This window comes from Ylistrum balloti, unplaced genomic scaffold, assembly GCF_031769215.1.
Source record: "Ylistrum balloti isolate Yb309-2 unplaced genomic scaffold, AGI_CSIRO_Ybal_v1 Utg370092, whole genome shotgun sequence".
Classification (NCBI taxonomy): Eukaryota; Metazoa; Mollusca; class Bivalvia; order Pectinida; family Pectinidae; genus Ylistrum; species Ylistrum balloti.
Genome location: NW_026782123.1, coordinates 1,050,086 through 1,064,294, shown reverse-complemented (window position 1 = coordinate 1,064,294; position 14,209 = coordinate 1,050,086). Strand labels below are relative to the sequence as shown.

General features: G+C 37.4%; 1 protein-coding gene across 1 annotated transcript in view; it reads right to left on the bottom strand.

Moving 5' to 3' along the window:
* LOC132549949 (multiple PDZ domain protein-like) overlaps positions 1 to 14,209 on the bottom strand; it is a gene marked incomplete at its 3' end in the record, with an annotated part of 154,360 nt that overhangs the window by 86,000 nt on the left and 54,151 nt on the right. The window contains exons 8-10 of the mRNA XM_060213935.1: positions 10,460 to 10,551; positions 4,130 to 4,265; positions 3,188 to 3,313 (exon numbers count right to left, since the gene is read on the bottom strand). Coding sequence (XP_060069918.1) covers positions 3,188 to 3,313; positions 4,130 to 4,265; positions 10,460 to 10,551 — 354 coding nt within the window. The remainder of the gene's footprint in view (positions 1 to 3,187; positions 3,314 to 4,129; positions 4,266 to 10,459; positions 10,552 to 14,209) is intronic.

Here is a 14,209-nt window from a genome sequence, read left to right as displayed (position 1 = left end):
TACTGTAATCCTGATATTCTGGTGTCTCATACTTACTGTAATCCTGATATTCTGGTGTCTCATATTGTCTGTAATCCTGATATTCTGGTGTCTCATACTTACTGTAATCCTCATCTGTGAACAAGCCGATGTCATCTAGACTGATATTCTGGTGTCTCATACATACTGTAATCCTGATATTCTGGTGTCTCATACTTACTGTAACCCTGATATTCTGGTGTCTCATACTTACTGTAACCCTGATATTCTGGTGTCTCATACTTACTATAATCCTGATATTCTGGTGTCTCATACTTACTGTAACCCTGATATTCTGGTGTCTCATACTTACTGTAATCCTGATATTCTGGTGTCTCATACTTACTGTAATCCTGATATTCTGGTGTCTCATACTTACTGTAATCCTGATATTCTGGTGTCTCATACTTACTGTAATCCTGATATTCTGGTGTCTCATACTGATATTCTGTGTCTCATACTTACTGTAATCCTGATATTCTGGTGTCTCATACTTACTGTAATCCTGATATTCTGGTGTCTCATACTTACTGTAATCCTGATATTCTGGTGTCTCATGTAATCCTCATCTGTGAACAAGCCGATGTCATCTAGATGATATTCTGGTGTCTCATACTGTAATCCTGATATTCTGGTGTCTCATATTGTCTGTAATCCTGATATTCTGGTGTCTCATACTTACTGTAATCCTCATCTGTGAACAAGCCGATGTCTGGTATTCTGGTGTCTCATACTTACTGTAAACCTGATATTCTGGTGTCTCATACTTACTGTAATCCTGATATTCTGGTGTCTCATACTTACTGTAACCCTGATATTCTGGTGTCTCATACTTACTGTAATCCTGATATTCTGGTGTCTCATACTTACTGTAATCCTGATATTCTGGTGTCTCATATTGTCTGTAATCCTGATATTCTGGTGTCTCATACTTACTGTAATCCTGATATTCTGGTGTCTCATACTTACTGTAACCCTGATATTCTGGTGTCTCATACTTACTGTAACCCTGATATTCTGGCGTCTCATACTTACTGTAATCCTGATATTCTGGTGTCTCATACTTACTGTAATCCTGATATTCTGGTGTCTCATACATACTGTAATCCTGATATTCTGGTGTCTCATATTGTCTGTAATCCTGATATTCTGGTGTCTCATACTTACTGTAACCCTGATATTCTGGTGTCTCATACTTACTGTAATCCTCATCAGTGAACAAGCCGATGTCCTGGTGTCTCATACTGATATTCTGGTGTCTCATACATACTGTAATCCTGATATTCTGGTGTCTCATACTTACTGTAATCCTGATATTCTGGTGTCTCATACTTACTGTAATCCTGATATTCTGGATATTCTGGTGTCTCATACATACTGTAATCCTGATATTCTGGTGTCTCATACATACTGTAATCCTGATATTCTGGTGTCTCATATTGTCTGTAATCCTGATATTCTGGTGTCTCATACTTACTGTAATCCTCATCTGTGAACAAGCCAATGTCATGACTCTGGTGTCTCATACTACTGTAATCCTGATATTCTGGTGTCTCATACATACTGTAATCCTGATATTCTGGTGTCTCATAATGTCTGTAAGCCTGATATTCTGGTGTCTCATACTTACTGTAATCCTAATATTCCTCATACTAATCCTCACTGATATATTCTGGTGTCTCATACTTACTGTAATCCTGATATTCTGGCGTCTCATACTTACTGTAATCCTGATATTCTGGCGTCTCATACTTACTGTAATCCTGATATTCTGGTGTCTCATACTTACTGTAATCCTGATATTCTGGTGTCTCATACATACTGTAACCCTGATATTCTGGTGTCTCATACATACTGTAACCCTGATATTCTGGTGTCTCATACTTACTGTAATCCTGATATTCTGGTGTCTCATACTTACTGTAATCCTGATATTCTGGTGTCTCATACTTACTGTAATCCTGATATTCTGGTGTCTCATACATACTGTAACCCTGATATTCTGGTGTCTCATACTTACTGTAATCCTGATATTCTGGTGTCTCATACTTACTGTAACCCTGATATTCTGGTGTCTCATACTTACTGTAATCCTGATATTCTGGTGTCTCATACATACTGTAATCCTGATATTCTGGTGTCTCATATTGTCTGTAATCCTGATATTCTGGTGTCTCATACTTACTGTAATCCTCATCAGTGAACAAGCCGATGTCATCTAGACTGATATTCTGGTGTCTCATACATACTGTAATCCTGATATTCTGGTGTCTCATATTGTCTGTAATCCTGATATTCTGGTGTCTCATACTTACTGTAACCCTGATATTCTGGTGTCTCATACTTACTGTAACCCTGATATTCTGGTGTCTCATACATACTGTAATCCTGATATTCTGGTGTCTCATACTTACTGTAATCCTGATATTCTGGTGTCTCATACATACTGTAATCCTGATATTCTGGTGTCTCATACATACTGTAATCCTGATATTCTGGTGTCTCATACATACTGTAACCCTGATATTCTGGCGTCTCATACATACTGTAATCCTGATATTCTGGTGTCTCATACATACTGTAACCCTGATATTCTGGCGTCTCATACATACTGTAACCCTGATATTCTGGCGTCTCATACATACTGTAATCCTGATATTCTGGTGTCTCATACTTACTGTAATCCTGATATTCTGGTGTCTCATACTTACTGTAACCCTGATATTCTGGTGTCTCATACTTACTGTAATCCTGATATTCTGGTGTCTCATACTTACTGTAATCCTGATATTCTGGTGTCTCATACTTACTGTAACCCTGATATTCTGGTGTCTCATACTTACTGTAATCCTGATATTCTGGTGTCTCATACTTACTGTAACCCTGATATTCTGGTGTCTCATACTTACTGTAACCCTGATATTCTGGTGTCTCATACTTACTGTAACCCTGATATTCTGGTGTCTCATACTTACTGTAATCCTGATATTCTGGTGTCTCATACTTACTGTAATCCTCATCAGTGAACAAACCGATGTCGTCTAGACTGATATTCTGGTGTCTCATACTTACTGTAATCCTCATCAGTGAACAAACCGATGTCGTCTAGACTGATATTCTGGTGTCTCATACATACTGTAATCCTGATATTCTGGTGTCTCATACTTACTGTAATCCTCATCAGTGAACAAGCCGATGTCGTCTAGACTGATATTCTGGTGCCTGTCTTCAGATGACATGTCGATACCTGAGGCCAAGTTGTACGGTGGAATTGTATGCATCCCAATTGGCTGTGCTGTAAAACATAATGATTCTAGTAAGACAACATGCCCTTGGTGATATCAAAACAACACGCTTGTTACAATGGCAGTACTTTGTTAGTCAATGTGAAAAAAGTTGCTAGAAAATCTAGTATCCCAATTATCACAGGAGAGAGTATCAATTATCACAAGAGAGAGAGTATCAATTATCACAAGAGAGAGAGAGTATCTATTATCACAAGAGAGAGATTATCAATTATCACAAGAGAGAGAGTATCAATTATCACAAGAGAGAGAGAGTATCTATTATCACAAGAGAGAGAGTATCATTTATCTCAAGAGAGAGATTATCAATTATCACAAGAGAATGAGTATCAATTATCACAAGAGAGAGATTATCATTTATCTCAAGAGAGAGAGTATCAATTATCACAAGAGAATGAGTATCAATTATCACAAGAGAGAGATTATCATTTATCTCAAGAGAGAGATTATCAATTATCACAAGAGAGAGAGTATCAATTATCACAAGAGAATGAGTATCAATTATCACAAGAGAGAGAGTATCATTTATCTCAAGAGAGAGATTATCAATTATCACAAGAGAATGAGTATCAATTATCACAAAAGAGAGAGAGAGTATCAAATATCACAAGTGAGAGAGTGTCAATTATCACAAGAGAAAGAGTATCAAATATCACAAGTGAGAGAGTGTCAATTATCACAAGAGAGAGAGTATCAATTATCACAAGAGAGAGAGTATCAATTATCACAAGAGAAAGAGTATCAATTATCACAGGAGAGAGAGTTTCAATTATTATGACAACAAGTTGAATATCCTTAAAACTTACACAGGTATTGTTGGAGTTTCTCAAATTTTGGACCATGCTGATAGCGTGCAAGCTTCAAATGAACCATCTGACCTGTCTTACGAAGAACCTCAACAGCTTCATGGTTGGAAAACCCTGTCAACACCTGGTTGTCTACCTACAAACAAAGGCAATAAAACTTCATATCAAGAGATCACAGAGAGCCACCATTAAAACATTTCGTCTAATTTATACCTTTTCCCCTCTATTATCTTCTGTTCTCTTCTTTTCTTTTCTCTTATTTCTGATTTTTTATTGATAGGTGAATCAACAATCTGTCAACCATCTTGTTTTTTCAATCAGTGATAAGAAGTACAATGCACAACTAGCAAAGGCTCATTCTTCCATCTTTTTTAGGGCTGCATATGGCCCCATTCCTCATTGATCAGTCTCAGTGATCAGTCTCTGTGATCAATCTCAGAGATCAGTCTCAGTGATCAGTCTCTGTGAACAGTCACAGTGATCAGTATCTGTGATCAGTCTCAGTGATCAATCTCAGTGATCAGTCTCGGTGATCAGTCTCAGTGATCAGTCTCTGTGATCAGTCTCTGTGAACAGTCACAGTGATCAGTCTCGGTGATCAGTCTCAGTGATCAGTCTCGGTGATCAGTCTCAGTGATCATTCTCGGTGATCAGTCTCAGAGATCAGTCTCTGTGATCAGTCTCTGTGATCAGTCTCTGTGAACAGTCTCTGTGAACAGTCACAGTGATCAGTCTCAGTGATCAGTCTCAGTGATCAGTCTCTGTGAACAGTCACAGTGATCAGTCTCGGTGATCAGTCTCAGTGATCAGTCTCGGTGATCAGTCTCGGTGATCAGTCTCAGTGATCAGTCTCAGTGATCAGTCTCAGTGATCAGTCTCGGTGATCAGTCTCCGTGATCAGTCTCTGTGATCAGTCTCAGTGATCAGTCTCAGTGATCAGTCTCAGTGATCAGTCTCGGTGATCAGTCTCGGTGAACAGTCACAGTGATCAGTCTCGGTGATCAGTCTCGGTGATCAGTCTCTGTGATCAGTCTCGGTGATCAGTTTCGGTGATCAATCTTGGTGATCAGTCTCTGTGATCAGTCTCTGTGATCAGTTTCGGTGATCAGTCTCTGTGATCAGTCTCAGTGATCAGTCTCAGTGATCAGTCTCGGTGATCAATCTCAGTGATCAATCTCTGTGATCAGTCTCTGTGATCAGTCTCTGTGATCAGTCTCGTTGATCAGTCTCTGTGATCAGTCTCGGTGATCAGTCTCAGTGATCAGTCTCAGTGATCAGTCTCGGTGATCAGTCTCGGTGATCAGTCTCGTTGATCAGTCTCGGTGATCAGTCTCAGTGATCAGTCTCGGTGATCAGTCTCGGTGATCAGTCTCAGTGATCAGTCTCGGTGATCAGTCTCGGTGATCAGTCTCTGTGATCAGTCTCTGTGAACAGTCTCTGTGAACAGTCACAGTGATCAGCCTCGGTGATCAGTCTCAGTGATCAGTCTCTGTGATCAGTCTCTGTGAACAGTCACAGTGATCAGTCTCGGTGATCAGTCTCAGTGATCAGTCTCAGTGATCAGTCTCGGTGATCAGTCTCGGTGAACAGTCACAGTGATCAGTCTCGGTGATCAGTCTCAGTGATCAGTCTCAGTGATCAGTCTCGGTGATCAGTCTCGGTGATCAGTCTCAGAGATCAGTCTCTGTGATCAGTCTCGGTGATCAGTCTCGGTGATCAGTCTCAGTGATCAGTCTCTGTGATCAGTCTCTGTGAACAGTCTCTGTGAACAGTCACAGTGATCAGCCTCGGTGATCAGTCTCAGTGATCAGTCTCTGTGATCAGTCTCTGTGAACAGTCACAGTGATCAGTCTCGGTGATCAGTCTCAGTGATCAGTCTCAGTGATCAGTCTCGGTGATCAGTCTCGGTGAACAGTCACAGTGATCAGTCTCGGTGATCAGTCTCAGTGATCAGTCTCAGTGATCAGTCTCGGTGATCAGTCTCGGTGATCAGTCTCAGTGATCAGTCTCGGTGATCAGTCTCAGTGATCAATCTCGGTGATCAGTCTCTGTGATCAGTCTCGGTGATCAGTTTCGGTGATCAATCTTGGTGATCAGTCTCTGTGATCAGTCTCTGTGATCAGTTTCGGTGATCAGTCTCTGTGAACAGTCTCAGTGATCAGTCTCAGTGATCAGTCTCTGTGATCAGTCTCAGAGATCAGTCTCAGTGATCAATCTTGGTGATCAGTCTCTGTGATCAGTCTCTGTGATCAGTCTCAGTGATCAGTCTCGGTGATCAGTCTCAGTGATCAGTCTCGGTGATCAGTCTCGGTGATCAGTCTCAGTGATCAGTCTCTGTGATCAGTCTCAGTGATCAGTCTCAGTGATCAATCTTGGTGATCAGCCTCAGTGATCAGTCTCGGTGTTGTTCTCGGTGATCAGTCTCTGTGATCAGTCTCAGTGATCAGTCTTGGTGATCTCGGTGATCAGTCTCGGTGATCAGTCTCAGTGATCAGTCTCAGTGATCAGTCACAGTGATCAGTCTCAGTGATCAGTCTCAGTGATCAATCTCGGTGATCAGTCTCAGTGATCAGTCTAGTTGATCAATCTCGGTGATCAATTTCGGTGATCAGTTTCGGTGATCAGTCTCAGTGTTGTTCTCGGTAATCAGTCTTGGTGATCAGTCTCGGTGATCGGTCTCGGTGATCGGTCTTAGTGATTCGTCTTACTGATCAGTCATCAATGGTGAGAATACATGTCTCACAACTCTGCCCATATACTGGTGTTGAACTGGGGCCAATATCGTTGTCAATGGTGAGAATACATGTCTAACAGCTGTACCCATATACTGGTGTTGAACTAGGACCACCAGCAACTTCATCATCAATGGTGAGAATACATGTCTAACAGCTGTACCCATATACTGGTGTTGAACTGGGGCCAACATCATCAATGGTGAGAACACATGTCTAACAGCTGTGCCCATACTGGTGTTGAACTGGGGCCATCAACATCATCATCAATGGCAGAAATTTGGAATGAGAGGAAATATCCACTTTCATCTGACATCACTCTGAATACTCTTAATGGACATTGCCTGTTTCAATACAGAGTTGAAACTAAAATACAATGTTGTATTTACATAAGATACAACTTTGTCCAGTTTGAACACTGGTGAACAACCAAAGGGTTGCCAGCTAGTGAAATCTGTGGGAACAACCAAAGGGTTGTCAGCTAGTGAAATCTGTGGGAACAACCAAAGGGTTGCCAGCTAGTGAAATCTGTAGGAACAATAAAAGGGTTGTCAGATACTGAAATCTGTAGGAACAACCAAAGGGTTGTCAGCTAGAGAAATCTGTGGGAACAACCAAAGGGTTGCCAGCTAGTGAAATCTGTAGGAACAACAAAAGGTTTGCCAGCTAGTGAAATCTGTAGGAACAACCACAGGGTTGCCAGCAAGTGAAATCTGTAGGAACAACAAAAGGTTCGCCAGCTAGTGAAATCTGTAGGAACAACCAAAGGGTTGTCAGCTAGTGAAATCTGTAGGAACAACCAAAGGGTTGTCAGCTAGTGAAAGCTGTAAGAACAACCAAAGGGTTGTAAGCTAGTGAAAGCTGTGGGAATGTCATATTTATAATACCCTTCCTTATAAGCTCTATATAAGACAATACCCTTCCTTATAAGCTCTATATAACAGACAATACTCTTCTTTATAAGCTCTATATAACAGACAATACCCTTCCTTATAAGCTCTATATAACAGACAATACCCTTCCTTATAAGCTCTATATAACAGGTGATACCCTTCGTTATAAGCTCTATATAACAGACAATACCTTTCCTTATAAGCTCTATATAACAGACAATACCCTTCCTTTTAATCTCTATATAACAGACAATACCCTTCCTTATAAGCTCTCTATAACAGACAATACCCTTCCTTATAAGCTCTATATAACAGACAATACCTTTCCTTATAAGCTCTATATAACAGACAATACCTTTCCTTATAAGCTCTATATAACAGACAATACCCTTCCTTATAATCTCTATATAACAAACAATACTCTTCTTTATAAGCTCTATATAACAGACAATACCCTTCCTTATAAGCTCTATATAACAGACAATACCCTTCCTTATAAGCTCTATTTAACAGGTGATACCCTTTGTTATAAGCATTATATAACAGACAATACCTTTCCTTATAAGCTCTATATAACAGACAATACCCTTCCTTTTAAGCTCTATATAACAGACAATACCCTTCCTTATAAGCTCTCTATAACAGACAATACCCTTCCTTATAAGCTCTATATAACAGACAATACCTTTCCTTATAAGCTCTATGTAACAGACAATACCTTTCCTTATAAGCTCTATATAACAGACAATACCCTTCCTTATAATCTATATATAACAGACAATACCTTTCCTTATAAGCTCTATATAACAGACAATACCCTTTCTTATAAGCTCTATATAACAGACAATAACATTCCTTATAATCTCTACATATCACACAATACCCTTCTTTATAAGCTCTATATAACACACAATACCGATCCTTATAAGCTCTATATAACAGACAATACTCTTCTTTATAAGCTCTATATAACAGACAATACCCTTCCTTATAAGCTCTCTATAACAGACAATACCTTTCCTTATAAGCTCTATATAACAGACAATACCCTTCCTCATAAGCTCTATATAACAGACAATACCGATCCTTATAAGCTCTATATAACAGACAATACCCTTCCTTATAAGCTCTATATAACAGAAAATAACCTTCCTTATAAGCTCTATATAACAGACAATACCGATCCTTATAAGCTCTATATAACAGAATAGATGTTCCTATAACACAACCAGTAGAAGTTTATGTATACTGAGGGTTGGTGGTACAGACCAAAAAATACACAAGATAACAATGTTCTTCTGTCTGATTTTGTATACACATTCTGTGACATTGTCTTTGGTTGTTTTATCCTTAGGATGGACTAGGATATTTTGTGGAGTCTTGTGAGACTTCATGGCTGTTGCAATGACCATGGTAACTCAATAAAATGATCTAGTGCCTTTCTGTGGCTTTGGCTGACGACATTAGGAAGGTGATGGTTCCCACAGTCAGAAAAAAACTAGTTAGGTTACATCTTTTACTCAGATAATTGGTGATATATTTTTCACAGCTAGCGTTGATAATAGCAACAAATGTTATGTTTTCTCTGTTGTAGCTTACAGCTACCCAGCACATACTTTTCCTAACAACAACTGACATTGGTGTCTCATCCATATCCCAAATATATTGGTTCATGTGTTATATACTGTTGTAAGAAGGAATTTTGTTGAAATGTCTTCATTTACTGAGGCATCACAATCAAGATGCTGACAATACTGACAGTTTCATCAATCAGTTCTTCCTAGGAATACTATTCTTACAGTAGCAATATCAAAGTTTTCAAAATGGTTGCTATGACAATATCTACAGACCAAATTATTACCTGTCTTAATTATCAATTGTATAATCTTATCAAGTAGAATCAATTGTCTTAATTCTCACCTGTATAATCTGGTCAAGTCTAATTACCGTTGTCTTAATTATCACCTGTATAATCTGGTCAAGTCTAATAACCTTTGTCTTAATTCTCACCTGTATAATCTGGTCAAGTCTAATTACCGTTGTCTTAATTCTCACCTGTATAATCTGGTCAAGTCTAATTACCGTTGTCTTAATTCTCACCTGTATAATCTGGTCAAGTCTAATTACCGTTGTCTTAATTCTCACCTGTATAATCTGGTCAAGTCTAATTACCTTTGTCTTAATTCTCACCTGTATAATCTGGTCAAGTCTAATTACCTTTGTCTTAATTCTCACCTGTATAATCTGGTCAAGTCTAATTACCGTTGTCTTAATCTCTCACCTGTATAATCTGGTCTCACCTGTATAATCTGGTCAAGTCTAATTACCTTTGTCTTAATTCTCACCTGTATAATCTGGTCAAGTCTAATTACCTTTGTCTTAATTCTCACCTGTATAATCTGGTCAAGTCTAATTACCTTTGTCTTAATTCTCACCTGTATAATCTGGTCAAGTCTAATTACCTTTGTCTTAATTCTCACCTGTATAATCTGGTCAAGTCTAATTACCTTTGTCTTAATTCTCACCTGTATAATCTGGTCAAGTCTAATTACCTTTGTCTTAATTCTCACCTGTATAATCTGGTCAAGTCTAATTACCTTTGTCTTAATTCTCACCTGTATAATCTGGTCAAGTCTAATTACCTTTGTCTTAATTCTCACCTGTATAATCTGGTCAAGTCTAATTACCTTTGTCTTAATTCTCACCTGTATAATCTGGTCATTGACTTGTATTCGGCCATCTTGTGCAGCTGCACTCCCCTCTCCAATGCTTTTGACAAAAATACCACAGAGCTCATCTGAAAACAGGTTAAATATCAATGTCAGTGCCATTATACCCTGCTGGACATCCTCACACAAAGCGTGACATGTGAGTAATGAGCAGTGTTATCTGGTACTGCCTATATAACATGTGAACATTTTGAGGCATACCATATAGAAATAAATGTTTGAATTGTGTTGTCAGTGATCAGTAAATGTAATATATATTTATATAAATGTTATACAAAATTGAGCAGGTACAACAAGGTCACACTTGATCTAAAATACTGTAAATATTCACATATTGTGCACACTCATGTAATACGCAGGTGTTTTTTGGGAAATCAATAGGCCTAGCAGCCTCTATGTCACCTGAGATAAGCAATATTGAATATAAAGGTTAAAGGGTAGTTATCAAGTGTCATGAAACAGAAAGTGATACTGAACATACCATCAGTTATTTCCAACAGAAAAAAAAACGTTATGTTCAAAAATGCAATTTTTTGCCATGAAATTTATAGAAATGGCTAAAAAAAAAAATTCCTCCCCAGGAAGAAATGTGAGACTCATTTTGGTAATTTAAGCACCTTAAGATGCTTCCATTCATAAAGAGTATTTGATTCTATCATATCTCGGTGTTGAGAAAAAGATTTAAAAAATTTTAGTCAATTCGACCCCATTTGGCCCCGCCCATCAGTGCCTAGGGGTCAGCCAGGATCGAAATGGGCAAACCATTACTTCATCATCCTTCATTCATATTTCTAACCAAATTTGAAATATTTCCAAGACAAATTAAACTAATTACGTTCAAGTTTCCCTATATAAACTATAGTAAAATTGACTCCCTCCCCACGGGGAAATGTGACATGCTGGGGCCATGAAATTCACAATTTTGGTAAAACACCTTAAGATGCTTCCATTCAAGAAGAGTATTTGATTCTACCATGTCTTTGTCTTGAGATAAAAGATTTTTGAAATCCAAGCCAATTTGACCTCTTTTGGCCCAACCCCTCAGGCCCCTTGGAGTTGGGTACTGTTTAATTCTCAATTGTGGTTCATCTTAGGCCAGGGAAGGTTTCTGGAAAATTTCATTGAAAATCGCACCTGGACATTTTGGGAAGAGGTCAAAAATGTTGAATTGTTCACTGACGCACGATGCCAGATGAAGGTGATTGCAATCGGTCACCATGAGACTTTGGTGACCTTAAAATCTAATAAAAAGAACATTTTTCGCAAGAGTAATTATTGCCAACTAGTATAGATGACTTGGTAAAACTATGTGTCCACTGATCACAAAACATTGCAGTTTTCACAAGATGTGCTCAATGAACTAAATAGATCACTTTTCACACATAAATTGTGGTATTACTACAAAGCCTTGATACAGTACCTAGAAGCCAGTGATATTACTACACAGCCTTGATACAGTATCTTGAATTCAGTGATATTACTACACAGCCTTGATACAGTATCTAGAATTCAGTGATATTACTACATAACCTTGATACAGTATCTAGAATTCAGTGATATTAATAGATAGCCTTGATACAGTATCTAGAATTCAGTGATATTACTACATAGCCTTGATACAGTATCTAGAATTCAGTGATATTACTACATAGCCTTGATACAGTATCTAGAATTCAGTGATATTACTACATAGCCTTGATACAGTATCTAGAATTCAGTGATATTATTACATAGCCTTGATACAGTATCTAGAATTCAGTGATATTACTACATAGCCTTGATACAGTATCTAGAATTCAGTGATATTACTACATAGCCTTGATACAGTATCTAGAATTCAGTGATATTACTACATAGCCTTGATACAGTATCTAGAATTCAGTGATATTACTACATAGCCTGGATACAGTATCTAGAATTCAGTGATATTACTACATAGCCTTGATACAGTATCTAGAATTCAGTGATATTACTACATAGCCTTGATACAGTATCTAGAATTCAGTGATATTACTACATAGCCTGGATACAGTATCTAGAATTCAGTGATATTACTATATAACCTTGATACAGTATCTAGAATTCAGTGATATTATTACATAGCCTGGATACAGTATCTAGAATTCAGTGATATTATTACATAGCCTTGATACAGTATCTAGAATTCAGTGATATTACTACATAGCCTGGATACAGTATCTAGAATTCAGTGATATTATTACATAGCCTGGATACAGTATCTAGAATTCAGTGATATTACTACATAGCCTGGATACAGTATCTAGAATTCAGTGATATTACTATATAACCTTGATACAGTATCTAGAATTCAGTGATATTACTATATAACCTTGATACAGTATCTAGAATTCAGTGATATTATTACATAGCCTTGATACAGTATCTAGAATTCAGTGATATTACTACATAGCCTTGATACAGTATCTAGAATTCAGTGATATAACTACATAGCCTTGATACAGTATCTAGAATTCAATATGATCATCTAAATGAGCAATCTGTGTGATAAATAAAGACTCAGATTACACCTTACTCAATTTGATTAAAATCTTAAGTTATTTGACAGAAACAAAGGAATTATGTATTTGATGGATTTCAAAGTCTTGTAACTCTGCCAAATATTTGAAGATGTAAAGCAATATAGCAAATTTGGTTTACATTTTGCTAACAAATTAAGTTATGAAATGGAATTACAATAGAATCAGTGAAACTTATCAATGCTTCCCAAATAGGACTTTATTGGACACAAAATTTTAACAAACGGCAATAATTCTGTAATTAAGGGGTTTCAAGCACTGAATTTAGTAGTGTACATCCTCTTTGTATGATCAATGTATCCACCAAGTTTCCTTATCCTAGTTTTAATGCAAGCAAAGTGAATGCCCATGACACAAATTTTTAATAAAAGACGTTTTGGGGAATTGAAAATAAATAATTTATCTTCAGGATTTTTGAGTGCCATAACTCTGGCAGTGTTGTCAGGTTTTTAACAATGTTGAATGCATTCAAGATTTTATTTTTAAACAGTAAAATCAAAAGCTATTTCATGAAATTATCTTTTTTGAGGAGTTCACCAAGTCCTGTAACTATAAAAAATGAAAGATGAATTTTCATCAATACCTATGTTTTCTGAGGTCTAATTGATATAAAGCATTACATTTAAATTTTGATTTTTGAAAGTCTCATACCTCTGGCATATGTTAACAATTTGTTCTTTTTTCTTCTTTCCTCTAATTAGCTCTTATAAAATTTTAAAATCCTTTTAGAAAAAGCGTTAATAATCGTTTTCATTGCCAAATCCAAGATGGTTGCCTGTCAGCCATTTTTATGTTTACAATCAGTCCCAAAATCAAACAGGTAAAACAAGAGACCATGAGGTATCTACAGTTAAATCTCTGAGAGGTTCATCGAGTACTTCTCTCAAGAAATAGCAATATCAAACTTTAACTTCAAAATGCAATATGGCCACCAATCTGCTAGGGTTGAAGAGGCTGCTAGATATGAAAATTTGAGAAAGATTCATCTTGTAACTTCTCAAGAAATAGTGATTACAAATCTTATTGTAAAAATCCAAGATGGCCACAAGTCGAACAATTTGCTTGATCACTTCTAAAATCAAACAGGCACAACTAGGGACCAAAATGAAATTACATATGGAATATGGCGATTTTAATAGCCCACAATCTAATGATGGTAAGCTAAACA